This window comes from Silurus meridionalis, chromosome 21 (genome assembly GCF_014805685.1).
Source record: "Silurus meridionalis isolate SWU-2019-XX chromosome 21, ASM1480568v1, whole genome shotgun sequence".
NCBI lineage: Eukaryota > Metazoa > Chordata > Actinopteri > Siluriformes > Siluridae > Silurus > Silurus meridionalis.
The window spans coordinates 13,295,596-13,316,767 of NC_060904.1; the positions used below are offsets into that span (position 1 = coordinate 13,295,596).

The 21,172-nt window shown below is 36.2% G+C and overlaps 1 protein-coding gene across 1 annotated transcript in view; it reads left to right on the plus strand.

Annotated features, from left to right (window-relative positions):
* itga8 (integrin, alpha 8) overlaps positions 1-21,172 on the plus strand; it is an 89,356-nt gene that overhangs the window by 14,573 nt on the left and 53,611 nt on the right. Inside the window, exons 6-13 of the mRNA XM_046833552.1 lie at positions 1,194-1,239; positions 5,714-5,839; positions 5,965-6,009; positions 7,008-7,051; positions 7,667-7,723; positions 9,311-9,363; positions 12,988-13,193; positions 18,891-19,082. Coding sequence (XP_046689508.1) covers positions 1,194-1,239; positions 5,714-5,839; positions 5,965-6,009; positions 7,008-7,051; positions 7,667-7,723; positions 9,311-9,363; positions 12,988-13,193; positions 18,891-19,082 — 769 coding nt within the window. The remainder of the gene's footprint in view (positions 1-1,193; positions 1,240-5,713; positions 5,840-5,964; positions 6,010-7,007; positions 7,052-7,666; positions 7,724-9,310; positions 9,364-12,987; positions 13,194-18,890; positions 19,083-21,172) is intronic.

Sequence of the window (21,172 nt, forward strand, 5' to 3'; positions counted from 1 at the left end):
ATTGGAGCCTGCTTCCGAAAAAGTCTAAATAAACATCTCCTCACAAAAATCGTTACCATACATCTAATTCCACAATGGTTTTAATCTATTCATTGGGTGTTTCTACCATTACAACATACCTAAACATGTTGTTACTATCGATATAGGAACATGGTATATTGTAATGAGTGTATTAATTTAAGACGTGAGAATTCAACATCGCTGTTATTTAATGAGTCTTTTTCGAAAATAATCACAAAGTTGCTGGTGTTGTCATATTTGAGCGAGATTGTAGCACTATTGGAAGGGGTATGCTTTATATGGCCTGTGTAATGTATGTCTTATATGCCTATTTCTACTAAAGGTTCATAAAAACATGGTCAGATTATATTAGTTAATTCAAGAAAAGTTTCATTTTAAGTTAGGAGCACATTAACACATCTGAGTGCATGCTCTCTGACTTAATATGAACTCGGCCTTGCGTTATGTTGGTCTCGTCATGGTCCCCATTGGTCTTGACTTCTAATTTGGTCTCGAATCCAACAATAGAAGATATTGTCTGTAGAAATTCTTAGACTGTGACCTAGTCAACCAATATTAGAATGTATTCATAAATAGAGGCTTCAAAGCAGTTTTGTAATTCGCTCTGCATAAAGACGTCTGCCAAACGCCATTAATTTGTTGTTTATAATAAAGTAAATGTAGTGGGAAAATGACTTATGGTCATAAGGATTGAGCTCAAACCCCAGAACAGCCAAACTGCCACTACTGGGCCCCTTTAGCAAGGCCCTTCACTCTCACCTGCTATAATAAAAAGAAAATTGTATGTTGCTTTGGATTGGGGCGTTAATGTTATTGTAGTTATAAGAGTATAAGGAGTGAATGAATTGCCCAGTGGTTAAAGGGTTAACTATTATCAAATATAAGATGATGCAAACATGATGCTCAACCATTTAACTATAATTTGTGATGCATTTAGGAAACGTCACCATACAGAACTTCATGACAAATGTTCTTTCTAGTCCAGTGTAGTAAAACAGATCTGGAAATATATTTTCATAATGTTTTTAGACTTTAAACTGGACTATTGAATAAAATTTGAACTCAAACAGAATTAATTATATTAAAAAAAAAAAAAAAAAAAAAAAAGGTTTGTTGTTGATTCCACCATTTGGATATTTATCATATTTATATTTCCACATTTCTTTTTCCAGGATGGGACATTAGTACTAGGAGGTCCAGGAAGCTTCTACTGGCAAGGTAACACAATCATTTATTTCTGCCCATTACCGTTCCAACCATTTGGTGAGCTTTTCGTATTTCTAATTTTCTCATTATTCAGAATTCAAGAGGATCGTAGAATTCAGGATTTGGTAAAATAATGGAAAAAATCCTCCTTTACCTGTAGAGCAAAACTGTAAAGATATATAGAAAGACATCTCACTATTTTGTCTCTTGTATTAGCTGAGCTTTCCAAGTGAATTTTGATTGCAATCCCAATTCCATCACTTCTTTGCAGCTAGACCAAACAGAAACTGAGCTATGAGAGAGTTGGGTTTCTTCACAGGGAATGCATCAGTGGTGATTGGGCATGGGCTGTGGGAATACAGTAGCTAACTACGGGGCTTAAGCTAGCAAAACAGTTTAGCCTTATGGTTAATAAGTTTAATAAGATATTTTTTTTCTGACAGGCTACTGATAGCCAATGCTTGCATATCTGTCATTCAATAAGCTTTTAGTTGCATCTAATCCACCATAAAAAGACAGACGTTTACAGAGTGTATATGGAGTTTCTATAACCTTGAACTCTTTCGCCTGTAATAGTTTTTAATACGAGGGTTGCTATTAGAACGGCGCCTGCTTTTAACAACAAGCATGCGACACTGTTCACGATTTCGTAGCAGCAAATAACTAAGTCGGAGCAACACGGCCTGTGCGTGTATATGTGCGAGTGTGCACATGCATGTTTGTTTGCACAGTGATAAATACAAATTGTCGGATAATTGCAGCCATGTGTGTGTGTGTGAACAGATGCATGAACACAAGGCTGATCCACAATCCCCCACCCCCTATTCTCCTGCTATTATCAGTTTCATGTAAAGGACAAAAAAAATTGCAACAATGGATTACTACACAATTTTACTTACCTAATTGAAAATATCAAAGCTTCATAAGAAATACCAGCTCTTCTTTTATTTTTAGTGTAATGACAGGATCCTTGTTATTAATACAAGTATTCGTCCATATATGAGATTTATACACAAACTTTTAATTGAGAAATGTTAAGTGGTAACACAGTTGAGTTTGTTGAAAGCAGCTAATTTCTGCATACCCAAGAACAATTCATGACTGATTCTCACTTTTGCTTCAGTGAATCATTTGTCCTAAATTCTGCTGCTGCAATCAGAAAGACTATCCTATGCTCATTCCACGTTGTATACTCGAAAATACTCCGAAAATACTTTTCTCTATCTTTTTTACAATATTGAATCTGCTGAAGGTTTCTTTTGAATTTCGGGATTCCTGTAAAGCTATTTATGACGATGTCTTTGTTACACATGCTATGCAATTGAAACTAAATAAATATTGTATATTGTAGTATACATCCTACTGAGACTATTGAATCAATGTTGTATCTTATGACTGCAGAATTACTAAGGTTCTATATTCAGATCTATAATCAAATGCTAAATAAATTTCCCTCACTATAATATTTCTGGTAGTCTAAATTAAATCATAACTCGAGTCCACTGCACCATTCCATTCTCGCCTTTTCCCATTTTTCTTACAATTTGATCACTGCTCTTAATTGCACACTTAATTTTGTTGACACTTTCGTAGTTTGCCCCCTGTCTTCTATTCCTTTCTCATGCTCCAGCCATCTATCCTCCCTGCACTCTATCTCTTTGGCGTTTTTAGTAGGTGTCTGCCCTTTGTAGAGTAACACAACAGAAATATGAGCTTCAAGATGGAGTGTGCTTCCATTTATCACACTTCCTCCACTACAGTGTGTTCACTGTAAAGGTGTATTTTATTTTAATGGTATTTTGCTAAACCTTTCTATGAGGCTTGACTTCATAAATCACCATAACTCTTTGCAAATGCCTTGCAAATTAGTTCAAGTGTGTGAAAGCATTTTATAAGCTTGAATAATGTCATAAAGTGCTTTAGTAAAGCTCTATAACTGTTATAAGGTGCTAAAAATGTTGCCAAAGTTTGAGTTAACAAGGATGAACTGTAACATGTTTATAATAAATTGAGGAATTTACAAGGAATATATAAAAATGCTTGTTGTGAAAATGCAAAAAATTATGAACACAGTTATAAAGCTTTATGAGTATAAAGTCTCAACAGTATTTCTTAAGTAACTAAGCATAAACAGTGATGTTGTTCCTAAGCCTAGATCTTTAGTGCCAGTTTTTTTTTTCTGGGATTAAGCATTTTTTTTTGTCAGCTTTTTCACCTGAGTTTGAAGAACAGTGATGAAAAACAACCTGTCTGAGAGGAAATCTAATTTTCTGAATCGAGTTTGTCAGACATTTTTTGGGAAGCCAAGGGAAATTTGAAAAATCAGAACTATAAATTTGCTTTAATACAAATTATTTGGCATAACAATAAAAAAAAAAAAAAAAAAAAAAAAACGATTCCTGACTGCTTCCTGGCTGCACCCTACCTTTAAATTTCTATGTAAAATAGTCAATCCTCTTTGCCCACATCTGCCCCAATACAATATTTTATATTAATATTACTATTTTTTTGGTTTATGAAAAATAAATTTGCAGAAAGTTTCTCAAATTTCTTTTGTTAGAAAGTAGAATCTTACACACTGATGATCAGACACATTTTGGCAGCATGGTACCAGGTAAAAGATTGTGTCATGTGAACTCCCTTCATCTACCAAACTACTTAACACGAGTGATCAATGCAGTACAGCAATTTTAAGTTTTCACATTTTTGTAATCTGCACTCAGCTTTACTATTCTTGTGAAGATATTGTATAGACCAGTGCCCAAATATGGTCAAGCCCTTCAGATATTCCTATCCTTGTGAGGACAACGGTTCTCAAGATTTGTTGGTTCTCAAACATATGTACACACACCCAGACGCACACACACACACACACACACACTTACAGAGATTAATGACAGGGTCCCAGGACAGCCTGCAGCCTTACTAATAAAAGAGAATAATGAGTTTGTCTAACCTTTGGTGGAGGAGGGTAATGTAATCTCTGTCTTTCTCCCAGTGCAGATACAGACTTTTTTTTGTTTTTTTTTACTTTAAAGTTTTTTTCAGAAACAAAATTTACACAATGTTCTCTACCCCCAAGTGTAGCCAATTAGCCAAATGTTTTGTATCCAAAGTAAATTTTTGGTTTTGCACTAATGTTGAAAAAAAAATAATAATGTTTTATAACCTACAATGCCCAAATGTTCACACGTTTACCTCGTCATATTGAGGTCCCCAATATCGTGACGTCAAATTAACATGGCTGTTTACATCATCAGCATTAAAGACAGCAACATTTCCATATTTTAAAATGGGTTTAAGGAGTATATACCTGTACAGTGCTTGTCAAAAGTTTGGAAATACCCAATCTTACTAATGATCCTTTTGCAACAAACTGTTTAATGTAACGGTATAAAGATTTACTTTGACTAAAGATAGATGTAAATGTACAGATATCAAACTTTATTCTCAATGAAAAATCCTCCCCCAGAAAAAAACTGGTTTACACACTCTTGGCATGCAGATAGTTTGTTTCTCCAAATACTCAGCTGAAATACTTTCAAATCAAATCAAATCAAATCAAATCAAATCAAATCAAGCCCTGCCTCTTGTAAAACTTGTCAAAAGTATTCTTTGCTAGGAGATTTTTTTCTGACCTTGTGATCCAGTTAATCCAAGAGCAGGTCAATTAATTTAGGTGCGGTGACTGGACAGGCCACTAAATGATATATAACATTCCAACCGACTATTAGCTTTCTAAATAACACTTACAGAGCTTAGAGGTATGCTTCGGGTCATTATTTCATTGTATAGGGAAGTTGATTCCAGTGAGCCATAGTCCAGATGGAATTGCATGGTGTCAAAATATGGAATGGTAGCCATGTTGGCCATGGTGGGTATTTCCTTTACCCAAGAATACTTAACCTCCAAACTTCCCTCCAAAACAACCCCAACGCATTAAGCTTCCACCTCCATGTTTGACTGTGGAGGTGAGGCAGTCTGCTAACATCTTCTCTCCTTTTCTCTTTCTTATAAAGTTCTTCTGTTAGAGCCCAAAATGTCAAATTTAAATATATCTCTTTACAGAACCTTCCTTCACCTTCCTTTACCTAGTTTGTTATCTATAAACAAAGGAAACATACACGTGTCTCACAATAAAATAAAAAAGACTAGGTGTTTTCATATGTTTGACATTCACCACACTAGTATTTAGTTCATTTAACATACAGATATCCAAAGCTATCAAATTGATGATACAGTTTCTTGTTTTCAGAATGTTTCACATTTAGCTGGTTAGATTGATAACAACAGATGAAGATGAACTTTTTTATTTATTTATATTTTGTAGCTCAAAAGCATAGAGTTTGAAGAAAAAAAAAAGACCACTTTGTAGGTAAACTGCTAATGCAACAAACTAATGCAGCATTAGATTTAAATAGGAAGTGCAAGTCAAAGAAAACGTTAAATAGACACTTGTGAATCATATACACGTGTTTGTGTGCAGGTCAAGTGGTCACTGCGGGAGTAGCGGAAATCTTAAACGGCTACTCCATGAAGGCAATTTTCCGAAAAGTGCATGGAGAGAAACAGACAGCAGCCGTCTCAGACTTCTATGATGACAGTTACCTGGGTAAAAGAGAGATCTCTCTCTGTGTCTGGTTTTGTGTGTGTGTGTGTGTGTGTGTGTGTGTGTGGGTGTGTGTGTGTGTCTGTCTGTAAGTTAATTACTGTGACTCTTTTTCTCTTGTTCTCCAGGATACTCTGTAGCTGTGGGAGAGTTCACCGGTGATTCACAACAAGGTAAGAATTTCCCTTCATTAGTCCGGGGGGGTGAATGCAGCTTAAAGCTTCGAAGTAGTGGACGTCCAACCCCCCCCAAAAATGTTTCCCATAACATGTTCCATTCTTAACCATCTTCTGAAACAACAGGAGTAATTCAGGTTCGTCCAAATTGAAGGTTGGCTGCTATTGATTGTCGTTGGTTTTAATTTGAGTTTTACACAGAATGTTCCGGTAAGTTCTGCCAGAACCACTGACGATACGCTTCAATGATGACATGCAGCGTGTCTTTTTTTTCCTTTCTCAGTGCGCATAAGAGTTTGCATAAGTTTGAGTCATTTCAGATTGTCAGTTTCTGAACTCATAAAATTACTGCAGATCTGGCTTTGTTTGTGCGTCTGTGCGTCTGTGTGTGTGTGGCAGACTCTGTGGGTGGTAGCTTTAGCGCTTCATCGACTGTGTTCCATCTTTGTAATGATGCGCAGCCTCTGTCCAAAATTACAGAGTACTTCCTCATCCAATCAAAGCCAGACTTTCACCAGATACCACATACTGTTATCTCTACTGTCCCACACACACACACACACGGACACACACACACACGGACACACACACACACACACACAGACACACACACACACACACACACACACACACACACAAATAGATTCACTGACTGTTTCTTTCTGTCTCTTTCTCTCTCACACACACATTCAGACACGCACACACTTCTTTTCTATTGATAAATACATCCATCAGCAATCTATCAGTTAGTTGATCACTTACGTTCTGTGTGTGTGTGTGTGTGTGTGTGTGTGTGTGTGTCTATGTGACTGTCTAAGTCTCATAAATATTTAAGTGAGTGGGAATGAGTGACTATTCTCACCTCATTGTTTACTCTTAGATAACACAGATATATATAAATAATAAATACATTTTTTTACTTGTAAGAAGTCTATACATGTAGCACTGTGTGTTTATGTTCTATATATTTATCCAAGCCGTGGTTTTCTCTGCAGAGTTGGTAGCGGGAGTTCCACGAGGAGCACAGAACTTCGGCTATGTAAGCAAAACGACCCTATTTGTTTCTCTCACTTTTAGTTTCTCGCTTTCTGTCTCTCGCTCTCATTATCCTTCTGTCTCAAGGGGGTCAGAGGTCAGTTCAACCAGACGGGAAAGAGCAGACACGATTAGGGTGTGGGAATGAAAAAAGGAAGTGCATAGAGAGACGTGTGTACGATACGAGCTATTGACTCAAGCAAGGCAGCGATGCAGCAAGAATGGTTTGAAAAATCCTGGTATATATATTTGAGGACGTTGTGTGTGGATTTCATGTCCTCCATATGGGAAAGCGCACGTGTTAGTGCGTTAGTGTGGTAGGGTCGGCATGCATGTCTAGTAAGTGTCAGCAACTCAGCTTCACCCCATCTGGATGTTATTTTAGATTCTGTTAAGGAATCCCAGGTTTGGGTGGACTGGACTGTACTATCAAGGGTTTGGGGAGGGGTGTATTTTTCTAGATCGTGAATATGATTCCATTAAAAAACTGCCTTTAGTTGTGTTAAACAACGGTTTGTATGTTTTGTTTGATTAAAAATCGGGTGATGTAACTTTAAATTCTTATTTATTCTGGAGTTGGATCGATCATAATTCATAGATTCCCTCTTTTTTTTTTTAGGTTGCTGTGATAAACTCCACAAATCTCACCCTCATTCAGAATTTCACTGGCGAGCAGGTCAGTTCAAATCATCGTATTATTATTTGATATTTTGTATTCTTACTTTTAGGTTAAAAAAACTGAAATGGAGCAAGTTGGAGCTGTGTAGTGTTATAAACAATGAACATATATTTTGATATATGATTTTAGTTCATATGTTCTTTAACATACAGTGCCTGTCAAAAGTTTGGAAACAACAAGTCTTTAGTCTTTGGTCTTTTATGCTTTTTGAAAGACACATGCATATTCCTTGTTTGACCACTCAAATATCAATGTTCAGATATTCAACTTCAGTTTCATTTAAAAATCCAAACACATGAATAACAGCTTTACATACTTTTGGCATCTTCACAGTTCGTTTTTCCAAACATTCCGCTGAAATACATTACTTGTAAATCTTACCAAAGTTTTTTTTACCAGCGCAGTTCAATAGGATTTAGGTGCAGTGACTGGGCAGGCCATTCCATAATAGATAACACTATTGACTGCTCTCTAAATAACGCCTAGAGAACTTGGACGTATGCTTGGGGTCATTGTCTTGTTGTGTGGTGAAGTCGGTTCTAATTAGCCGAAGACCAGATGGAATTGCATGGTGTTGAAGTATAGAATGGCAGCTATTTTGGTTCAGTATTCCTTTCACAATTCAACCAGACATGTACATAAAGAGTTAGTAAGCTCTCCAAAAACACACAGGAACTTGAAGTAGAATGTGGTATAACTCAGCCCAGTCTCACTGCATTTGTAATCTATATTTGTAAATGCAATCTATTGATTCGTGTTCATAGATACGAATTTCCCTCTTGTTTGTGTCACTGAGGACGATTTTCTATGTAATGTATTTCAATAGTAACTATTTTTTGGTGCCTCCGTCAAAGTTTTCTTTCTGCCACTGGATACCACAGACGCTGTATTTTTTCTCTCGTATGTTATTCATATTTTTTAATCTTCAAGCACTATTACTCAGCATTTAAGCAGTGGAATTTATGCTTGTTTTTATTGCTTTAAATTCGGTAACCTACTCGGGTCATTATAAACCATCGTCAGTGGTTCCGTCCAGTCCAAAAATATATTATCTCGGTTAATTAAGGAGACTGTGATAATTAGATACACAGACATTGATTACAGCATAGCCCTAACCCTTATCTTAACCCTAATCATATACTTTCTGCCTTTTTCTCTGATAAAAATAGGGAAAAGATAACCTTTGGCATTTCTGTCAAAATTACCCATTAACCTCTGCCTCACGTTGCTATAGAGATAAAGCCAGACGGAGGCTCTCGTGCTGAGTGACGTGAAAAAAGAGGGAAATACGTGTCCAAGAACACGAATCATTAGATTAAAAACTGTGTTGTACAACTGCATGTATTTCATTGAAAAACTATTGTTATTGCCTAAGATGACAGTTTGTTGTATATAATAAAAATGTCAAAGAAATTCTCCAAAAAAATTCTAAAAAATGTTTTTAAATTAACGATAAAAATCTAGGTGTTTCCAAACTTTCCGCATGCAGTGTAGTCTTGGAAAAACCAGGGGCGATTTATGCTCTGGAAAACATTTATTTTTTTGCTGATGTTTTTTTTTACTTATGTATTTATTTTTTACTAGATGGCTTCATATTTTGGATACACTGTGGCAGTGACTGATATTAATGGCGATGGGTGAGTTTCTTACACCAGCTATAAAAGCATACACACAATAACACAACGCAGCTAGAAGAGGATGAGGAGTTAATGAACACTCATATGACCTACAAAGTTTTGACAGGTCGATCATCACATGTCCCCAGTGACATTAGACTGGTTTATTGGATGATTAGGTTTGGTTTTGAATAGAAAAGTGTAGGTGTTGTTTTACAAGGCGTGTGCAGATGTTTCTGCTTCCTTATTCTATTAACTGTATAGCCTGAAGATCTGATTCATCTGATTTATGAGATATAAGTAGGTTTAGTGTCAACAGGGTGGATTTGTTCAAGTGCAAATGCATGTTGGGTAAAATTATACTTTTTTGAATGATAACTTGACAAATCCAAAGACTAACCAGCTCTCCCTTTTATCTTCCGTTTTATCTTTAAATTTTCAGCATCTTTTCACGTTCTTTTCATCACCGTTTTCTTTTTTGTTTAGTTGATAGTACCCTGTACTTTTGCCTTTTAGGATCTTTGCTCTCTTCTCTTCTTTTCTTCTTTTTGTGTAGCATCTTTTTTCTGCTTTTCATTTTTCTTTTCTTCTCTTTTCTTTTCTTTTTCTTTCTCTTTTGTCTTAGTGTTGCATCTTGTCTATTGTCTCTAATTTCTTTGCTTTTAATTTAGTCTCTTCTTTTCTTTTTGCTTTTCATCTAGTATCTTTTCTTTTCTTTTTCTAGTTTTTATTTTTTTGTCTTGAATCTTTTACTTTATTTTGTCTAGTATTTATCTAGTCCTTCTCTTTTTGTAAAATTTTTTTGCCTTTTATCTAGTATTTTCTTTTCTTTTCTTTTCTTTTCTTTTCTTTTCTTTTCTTTTCTTTTTCTTTATTTTCATCTAGTCTCTTCTCTTCATGTCTTTACTATTTGTTCTGTTTTTCATCAAGTCTATTCGCTTATTTCTTTGCTTATCATCTAGTTCCCCATTTCTTTGCCTTTCATATGGTCTCTTCTCTTCTTTTTCTCCTTTTTGTCTAGTATCTTTTCTTGTTTTTGTGTAGTATTTTTATCGAGTATCTTCTCTTATTATTTTTCTTCTTCACTTTTCACTACTTTTCTACTAGTCCTATCTGTCTTTGCTTTTAAAATAGATTTTTTCTTTTATTTATTTTTGCTTTTTTTCTAGTTTTTTTTCTTTTCTTTTCTCTTCTTTTTTAGTCTTTCCATCTAGTCTATTGTCTTCTTTCGTTGTTTTTGATCTAGTCACTTCTCTTTTCTTTTTTTTATCTTTTTTTTTACATTTCCAACTACTCCTGTTGTCTTGTCTCTTTTCTTCACTCTGCATTTACTCCATCCTCTTTCTTTTCTTTTTTTCTGTGTCATAGATTATTTGGAGTAGATGCACTTTGCTCGCTATGCTCTCTTCCTGTGTTGAGTCTGTGATTTTCTCACTGGGCTTTGTGGACACACATGGCTGATTGCACTGTGGTCACCTCCTCACTCTCTCTTTAGACTTAAGCTTGAAATGTAGCAGTGTTTGACTTTACAATGTCCCTTAATTTGAGACCAATCCCAGTGTTTACACCACAATGCTATGTTTCTATTGACACTAACATACCCAAGAGCATACAGTGCTAAGCACAAAAGCCACTAAACAGGAAGTGGAGATGAAGAGTATGCTGAGTGTTCTTGTAAAGACAGCCAGGGAAATAGACAATTTGCTTGAGTCGATGTAAAAATTACTTTTTGTTTGTTTTTTTGGTATCGCACTTTAATCAGGGGGGAAGTCACACTGGTTGGTTGGGACGCAACCTACAACAATAGTCTGATGTGGTTCAATAGTTTCATGCGGTTCGATTTCAGCTTGGGAACATGAGATGTAGGAACAAAATATTTCTTTGCTTTATGCATCAGTCCTGGTTATTTTCCAAATCTCTTCAAAAGTGCAGCAATCTTTGGCATGCCTCCACATGAACATAAATAACCCAAAGCTTTTTTTTTAAATATCAGATCTCCAAAAAGACTTGATTTAATAGGTTCATATATTTTGCTGGTTATTTTATACAGCTGATGTTTCGATTCTGGATGAGTTATTGGTACTGCTTTTTATTAGTCATTTCTTTCTAGTAATGTACTCAAAATGGAAGACATTTTGTGCTTGTGTGTGTCAGTGCTATTCTTTCCATGGAAAGCTTTACTTTAAGCAGGTCTCTGTATATTTATCTTTGGTGTAATGCATAGTCTTTATCCATACCAGTATCAGCACAATACTTTAAATACATTATGTGGACAATAGTATTGGAACACCTGCCATGCCGTTCTTTAACAAACTGTTACTACAAAGTTGTAGACACACATTTATATAGGATGTTTTTGGATGCTGTAGCATTAAATTTTCCCCCTCACTAAGGAGGAGACCAAACCTGTTCAAGCATGACAATGTGGAGTGGTAGATCTTGTGTGGCCTGCTATAAAGCTCTGACCTCAATTACTGAACACCTATTGGATAAATTTGAATGCTGACTGCACCCCAGGCCTCCTCACCCTACATTAGTACCTAAATTTACTAACTCCCCTTTAGTTGAATGAGCGCAAATCTTTATAAGCACACTCCAAAAAATCTAGTGGAACATGGTATTAATTGTCGAGTGGGATTTTAAATAAGCCCATACAGATATTTTTGCCAGGTGTCTGCAATTTTTTGTCCATATAGTGTGTTTGTATTTGTATTAATATGCCTGTTTTCCTGCCTGTGGTTTTCTTGCCTGCAGGATATTTTATGGGATTTAGTTACAGTTAGCTAAATGTAGTAATTCTTCCCTAATTACTAATCACTAATGAAGTCCAGGTTTACAACAATTTCTCTATTGCATTGTCTCTAGTAATTATCTGTATCGCAGTGGTATTTAACTGATACTGATCAGGTTTGTGCTTGTGCTTTTCATGATCGTGTGCATTGCTCACGCTTGCTAAATCTAAATTAGTATTTTTTTTTAAGGACATTTATAAAAATAAAGTTAATATTGTATTCTAGTTGTAACCCAACTTTTAACTGTATCATGGCTGACGCTGCGCTCTGACCCCAGCTTCCTAACTTTGCTGGGATATGTGAAGAAAGAATTTCACTGTGCTGTAAAGTACATTTGACAAGTATAAAGTAACTTTCTTTCATTCTTTCTTTCATTTTGATTTGCAAACTCATTGATTTTGCAGGATTTTGTGTAATAAAAAATTACAAATTTAATTAGTAATTAAGTAATAAGTAATATTAGTAATAAGAAATATCATGAGCATCAGATTGTGTGATTGAGTAATGTCCTCTCTACAGTCTTATACAGTCAGTTGGAGTTAAATTATAAATTAGCTTAACATCTGAGTTCCATATAATCACCAATTTCCCAATACCAGAGCCTTTAAATGTTCAATGATGTAGAATCAGCATATGTAGAATGTTTTTTGATGATCACCATTCTTTAAGACTCCTGGGTAGGCTAGGCCATGTCTTCACTTATGAAATTTTCGAATTACAATGGGGTCATCAGCACGCATCACTATCATAAGTCGGGGGCTATGTGTATTTGGTATTTAGTTACATTTCTAATTAGTCTAATCAGAATTTCTAGGTACCTCATAATCTTGTGTTCTCACATTTGTGTCTGTAGGTTGGATGATGTTCTGGTAGGAGCGCCTTTGTATATGGACCGGGAGTTTGAGAGTAAGCCACGAGAGGTCGGCCGGGTTTACCTTTACTTACAGGAAGACACACTACTCTTCTCACCTCCCATAACACTCACTGGGGTACACCTGTTTGGACGCTATGGTAGCACCATTGCTCCTCTTGGAGACATCAATAAGGACGGTTACCTGGGTAAGTATGCGAGTGTGTGGGTGTGTTCCTATTTTTGGATGTTTATGCATGTCAGAAAGCAATAGTTCTTTCTCCTCCTCCACATTTCCTGATCAAGGGCCATGTTTAGTCTTGGGTGAGGAGGAAATCCTATTATAAAGCTAAAATCAATCAGGATTTATGAGTTCAGCTAGTGACCCAGCACCTCTGTCACTTGTTTCCTGTTTGGAGATGCATAACTTGCTCTCACATGCATGTGTGTGTGTTGGTAGGGAAAGGAATATTTAGCTACACTAAAGTGTAAGTCAGAGGAAATTAGCTCACAATGTTGTGTGCGTGAGTGTGTCCTGTTAGGGAAAATATTATTAACTTTATTAATGTTCAGGGCAATAGAAATGATCAAAGTGAAGGAACTCCACATCGTGTGTGTGTGGGGGGTGAGGGCTGTGTGTGTGTGCGTGTGTGGGTGGGGGACTAGTTTTACAACCCCATGCAGAGGCCAAATGTCTCAAAATTGATAGAGTAAACAAGACATTTCATACCCTGTGGAATATTATGTTATAGATAATAGAGATTATCTGTAGTAATAATAAACATGTGTGTACTTGTGAAAGTATGTATATACAAGTCTGTTTTTGCTGTGTCGATGTGTGATATCTGTATCTTCTCCTTCCAAGTTCAGAGTGCTGTCAATTTTCACATTGGTTTTTTGGTTGTCCACAGTGTGCACACTGTCCTCATCAATTTTAGATTTCTTCCTTAAAGCTATTTAAGCTGTTATCGACAAGTTGACAAGTGACTTTGAATATGGTCTTGTCAAAATACAGGGCTGGAAAAAGAATTGAGTAAAAGTACAGTACTTTATTCAAATTATAGTAAAATGCATTGAATTTTAATTCAATGTGGAAGGACATTGGCAGGACAAGATAAAAAAAAAGATCTTTTTTTAAGTACTTAATCTAAATAAGTAGTAAAAAGTAGTTTTTTATGCTGATGAAGCATAGTTATAATACAAATGAATATAGTTCAATCAAATAAATAATAATAATTTATAATAATAAATAAGTATTATGGTACAGTGGCTTGTATTAGAGGTAACAGCAGGACCAATAACAATGCTTTGTTGCTAAATGTCAAGAGGTCAGATGGAATGCCAGGTCATCGGGGTCACACGCAAATGGCCCACGGACAAACATGACAACAAGGGTCTTTTATATGTTACAAACATGACATCACAGTCCCACTGAAGAAAAGCTGCTTAGGTGGTCCTCCACATATGTGACCTACTAGTCATATTTTGCTCATGGGGAAAAAACTGTGTTCAAGATATCAGAAATTGTGTCAAAGCAACATGTGAGAAGCTCCAGCTCGGTCACAGACCAAGATGTTCAAACTGATAAGATATTTCCAGAGTAACTTAACTTTTATGATCAATAAATATTTAAGGTGACCTTACTGATATCCAGGCTGGATATTTAAGGAGGGAAGTGTGTTAGCAAGTGTTTATTCCAAAAACAGTTTGCTTCACCTGCACAATTCTTATATCTTAAATGTTAAGCGGTTAAATGGTCATGGCTTAGACGTGATATGACCCCTGAAGCTGCTCCTAGCCATTTATCACATTTTGAGGTTATTATGACACATTGTTTACCACATAAATGTTATTACCTGAGAGTGTCCTGGGCATTCACATATGGTACTTTTAATTGTCCACAGTGTGCACACTTTGTCCTCATCAACATCACTATTGTAGATTTCTTCCTATAAGAAATTTGAGCTGTTATTGACAAGTTTACAATTGACTTGGAATATAGTCATGTGAAAGTACAGAGCTGACCTATCCAAACATGGCCAGTTCTTTTACACTTTGTACCTTAAAAATGACCAATTTTATAGTAAAAATTAAACTTTTTTTTTTATTAAGCATTACCCTCAGGTAGGAGCTGCAGACAAAACAAACAAGTAAATTAGACAAAACAGTCATTTGTAGTGTTGCATGTATACCTAAGCAGCTTTAGCCACATGCACACACACACTTGTGTGTACATGGTTGCACTTTTCTGTACATACTATTATAATCATACTATAGTACATATAGTTTAAGTGTTAAAGTGTTTGTGCGTGTGTATGCCGGTACCCCTGTGAATACACATTACACCCACCTTTACTGGAATGAGATAAGATTTCTGTAAGGCATGAATTTAAAATGTGCATCTCAGACTCTGCCAATGTCTCACACAAAGCTACACACTCAAATCACATTGTGTGTGTGTGTGTGTGTGTGTGTGTGTGTGTGTGTGTGTGTGTGTGTGTGTGTGTGTGAGATCTGAAGTAACCCAACACTCTTCGATTTTTGTAGCAAAAGATCACCAGGGATAAATTATAGTTTATGCAGCATGAATGTTTGGGATGCCGCTATGGAAGCCTATGAAACAAGGCTCTTGGATAAATGAGAGAGTCATTAGAGAGTCCAAATCAATAGTTTTAATAGCGGCTGTTATGTCTGTATTTCCACATCTCTATATTGTAGTAAAATAGTGTACATTTGATCTTCCATGTCTTTAGTGAGCACCCTGTGTGTATCTATTAGTGAAAATGACATCCGGTTGTCATTAGTCAGGTCAGAGCCACACTGACCTGACTAATAACATGCCATGCAATCACAGCTATGAAACTATTTCTTTGTAAGCCTGTGCTTTACTTTGTAGACACAGAGATGAATATTTAATTTAGCAGAGGTTTCATAACTTCCGGATTACTGGCGCCAAAATGCCACACTTAACTGATACATCCTGTTCATCATAGGGTCTCATGTGGGACATCTCTTTCGATTTGAATACTTATCACAACGTTTTGATCAGGTTAATCATTCGAATCAGAAAATATACTCCAATACCAACCTTGTTTTGGTTATCGAGCTGATACAATGCTCATTTATGCATTAACAAGAATTGGCAGCAGTCAGGTTGTATTTCATTATATCTAATCAGAATGAATGATCGCAAATCAAGCTCTGAAAAGCTACTACTTCTATCCTTTTTTGCAAGTCACCTGATAAAAATATTATACACATAAAACAGTACTGGGAATTTATGGCTAGCAACACAAAGTAGCAACTAACACTGGTTATTAGCAAATGCTGACTAGGCAAGGAAAATGGATGCAGATGCTTTTTAAGTAAACAACATCGCTTTGACCCAGAATGCTGTTCTTTACTATCAGCTGCTTTGGTTATTACCAGTGAGGGATGCATATATAAATAAAACCTTGACAAAACTTTGTGGACACCTGACCACAAGATTTGTATATGTTTTTTGAACATGCCATTCCACAATAAATCCCCATTTGCTCTTATAATAAACTCCACTCCTCTGGGAATATGTTTAAGATTTTACTCATTCAGCCACAAGAGTGTGAGTAAAGTCAGGTACTGATGCAGGTGATGCGAAGAGGCCTGGGATGCAGTCAGCATTCCAATTCATTCTAAAGATGTTCAGTAGGGTTGAGGTCAGAGCTCTATAGCAGGCCACTCAAGATCTTCCTTTCTAATCCATGCAAACCATATCTTCTAGGGCTCATTTTTGCACAGGAGCATTGTCATGCTGGAACAGGTTTGTCTCCTAGTTAATGCTACATCATCCAAAGACATCCTGTACAATTGTGTGCCTCCAAATTTGAGGAAGAGTTGCAAATGACTGGAAAGGTCAGAATCCCAATGTAAACCAGTAAAACTTATTTATGCATTGTTTTAATATTAGAGATATGACTTCCTGGGTTGTTTAATATGAAAAAGGTTGAACATTTTGATTGAAAAATGGCACCTTTGCAACTCTATTTATATTCGGTTTGGAAACATCATTGAAGATATGTGAGTGTAAAAAAAGAGATTAAACACTTCTAGCATTTTAATTCATTTGTATTTAATATGTCATGTTATGGTGTTGGATTAACTGTAAGAGCCTTGCACGGTACATTACTTTCTCTGTCACATAACACAATATATACACCACCATACCACATTTAAATTTTTTTCAGTTCCATGAAACTATGGTGGTTTCCATACTAACTAGAAGATATTTGGTCTTTTCGCACCATGCCAGTTGCAGTGCGATTATAGAAGTACAGGATAGGTAGGATAACAGTCGCTAGGCAGGAAGAGGAAATAAACTGGGCACTTACTCAAAAGCATGCCAAGTTTAAACTAAGCCTATTTATAGCTTAGGATGTAGTTCATTTTCTAAACCACCCCCAAACACACGTGCATATAAATACACACAAGCACTAAGTATGTGGTCTCTGTTCAAGGATATGAAACCATTACTTGTGGTTATTTTGTTAGGACTAATTAAACTTTTCGCCTTCTGCTGCTGTATGCTTTGTTCAGTTAAAAACAGTTCTAAGTCCTCCGACATCCTTCATCGCGAGATCTTTTGGAATTCCCATACCGCATTTTTTCCATTAGTGTGAAGGCTTTAATTATTTTATAATCATTACAGGTATAATAATTGATTTATTACTAATTTAATTTCTTACAATTTTCAATGTTCAAGTACTTTTTAATAAAATCATTGCACAGCTTTATGGGCAATGGTACCTCAGAAGATCATAAGTTCAAATCCCAGACCCACTTTTGTCATTGCTGGGCCCTTGGGCAAGGCCTTTAACCCTTAATTGCTTAGCAGTGTAGGTTGCTGTGAAGGAATCTGCCAAATGCCATAAAACTACATGACAATTCTGCTACCAACACTTTCTCCTCTGTTGTTTTCTTCATCCTTGTCTCTTGTTTTTAGTCTTTAAACCTTTTTTGATAAATTGGTCTAATTCTAACTTGGGTTATAGTTTTCTATAAAAGCCACAATTCTGAAAAGGGGCTAGCCCTAGATTTTTTCTAAATAAGCTAAAAAAAAAAGAGAAGAAAAAGATGTAGGTTAATGGTTTTCACAGTGGTGTGAGAGAAGCACTAGAAAGGGATAACGGTACCTTAGAGATACGGGTCACATGCAGTAGCAGATTTGTGTGTCTTTGTGTGTATGTGAGCACACTTTGTCCCCATAGAGCTCCATGCCTCTCTGAGTATCCATTTAATCTTTTTTACTGAAAGCCACGCTTGTGCTCTTGCCAGGTTGAACCATCTCAGTGAGAAATAACAGACGTAACAGGTGAAGAAATCGAGATTTATCGTCTATCATGTTGGTTACCTGCAGGGACCGGTGTAGCTTGTCTGCTTACATCTTTAGGGTCCCTGGTTTCGCTTCTAAGTTGGGGTTATAGGGCATGCATGACTTTCCACATGATTCATGAGGTTCCTTCGGGGTTCTCCGGTTTCCTCCTATCTGGCAAAAATATGACAGTAGTTGGATTAACTATGCTAGATTGCCCCTGAGTTAGACCGATGTATGGTGGACTGCAATGAACTGGCATTTCACCACCTCTTACCCAGAATTCCGAGGATATGATCGAAACAATGATGACCATGGCCAGAAAAAGTGTCTACTCTAAAAAGATGAATGATAGACCTTAGGTCCATTTGTAACAGTTGATTCAAAATTATTTGCGCTTCCTTAACAAATCACTATCCATTACAGGATCAAATTGTGCTTTGTAGAGAAATCTTTCTGATGGTTTACATTTTAAATGCGCAATAAATCAAAACACTGCATGATACTTTTCAATGTCCTGCTTTAATTTGTCTTCATTCATCATCTCTCTTTGTCTCAGATGTGGCAGTAGGAGCTCCATTTGCTGGCGAGGACCGCAGCGGTTGTGTGTTTATCTATAACGGCGAGAGGTCTGGCTTAAGATTGAAGGCCTCGCAGGTGCTCAAAGGATCCTGGGCGACGACTGGAATCCCGGCGGGCTTTGGGTTTACGCTGCGTGGGGACTCAGACTTGGATAACAACCAGTACCCCGGTGAGTAGGGACAGATCCTTGAGCTTTCTGTTTTTCATCTCTTTTCTTTTTTTTCCCTGTCTGTTTGTGCTGTTTATACATGTCTCTGGCAATGCAATTATACCAGTGTTGTGGATGTAAAACCACAGAGATGAGACAAAAGCAAGTTCAGCAAGACCATGAGCAAGGCAGAGGGACTCAAATTTGATTTAGAAACATCTGTTGGGGCTATGAATAAGGCTGTGTCTATTTTTCACTGCTTTAGTTTGAATTGTGGATGTGGTTTTGATTTAGTTGTTCTTATAATTGCCTTTTTTGTTTTTGCATTCAAAACAATCTATCGAGTACAATTGCATATTTTTTTGCCATTGCGTGTATATTTGCGTGTGCGTGTGAGAGAGAGAGAGAGAGAGAGAGAGAGAGAGTGTGTTTGACCCCTACACACTTATACACATTACCAGCACAACAGTTTGCTGAGGAATTCTCTGGAACATGTTAAGCTTTACTGCTACATGTTTATTTCTCAGGCTCAGCTGTAGAGCTATTATGGTGGTAAGTCTGGATGTTTTCACACAAAATTTTCAGCATCTCCCCAGGTAACCCAGAGCCAAATTTTGATTTTCTAGGCATTGTAGTGAGCGCCAACATCCATGATTTATCATCAACAATGTTTGGCCTGAATTTAAACTTTCTATAGTATTTAAAAAGTTAAAATCAACATAAACCATTATTAACCAGCAAAAACTCATTTAAGTGTCATTGTTTTTTAGGAAAAGAAATTAAGAATTGGCAATGAAAAGGAAATAAACCGTATAAATAGTTATGAAATATTACTAAAGTGTGTTTTATATCAGCAAAAACAGCAAAGTGGCATTTTTCCAAGAAATTACACTTTTGGGCCCTTGAGTAAGGCCCTTAAACCTCTCTCTGTTCCAGCTGACCCTGTGCTCTGATCTAAAGTTAAAAAAAGCAAAAGCCTCTTTATTTCTTTCAGCAGTATTATTCAGTAAAAAAGCTATAATGTTATTACATTTACACAACAATGTAAATAAGACACATACGCACACAAACATAACCAGAAAGGTTTTTTTTTTTTCACTGACTGTAACAAAAAACATTTATTTTACAAGTACCTACATTTAAATGTAATGTCAAAGAAAATAGATGTTGGCCAGTCTCAAGTGGTATCTCTTCATATTTAAATTATTATTATCATTGTTACTATTATTATGTCTGAGGATATAGTGCAGCTCATAGCCAAAACTCAGACCAATAACTTGATTTTTTTGAGTCAATCCGTTTTTGAGTCAATCCACCTTTTAATACAGTCATTATCATGCCATGGCTACAGAAACCATCAATATTATAGAGAAAAGGAATATAACAGAGGGCTGCATCACAGACATGTATCTCATGCAGCGAGAATGAATGCCATTACTGAAGCAAGAAACCCAATGAACGTAATTTAACAAAAGCTCCCACATCATCTTTATCAAAAGCATCAATATTAACCTCATAAAATGATCCCGGGTTTTCTGTGCATTTTTTCCCTGCTTTAAGGTTTTCCGGTGGATTTGAGCTTATCAATTGTTTTGAACTGTTTTAGCTGTGTTTTCCTTCTCCTCCTGTCTTGTAAATGTCTGTGTAAGCATATCTGCGACCAACTTAATTTCTTCTCTGTCAGCCACTATGGAATAAAAAAACAGCTACTAAATCCCACACAAATATGTTTGAGTTTGTGCAGTTGGCTACAGCTCTGACTAGTGCACACTTTGACTATCCAATCAAAGGACATGAAAATGCAGATATTACTGTATGCCTGCTAGATGGCCCCAGTGCCGTCAACTCAAAATCTGATTTCGTTAAAGCATATTCATGTACAAAAATATTTTCAAAAGTAAGTCAGTGATTCTGATAGATTCTTTTCAAGCCAACAGAGAACAGAGAATATATATTTGTGTAAATCTTATCAAACTGTTACTTTCCTGCAGGATTCTTGCAAGAACAATGGCAAAACAATGACTGAAAATGCATAATGTCCTTAAAAATCAAAGCTAATATTGCAAAACAATTGCGCTCTAATATCTTATAAACTGTAGAAAAGATTTAAA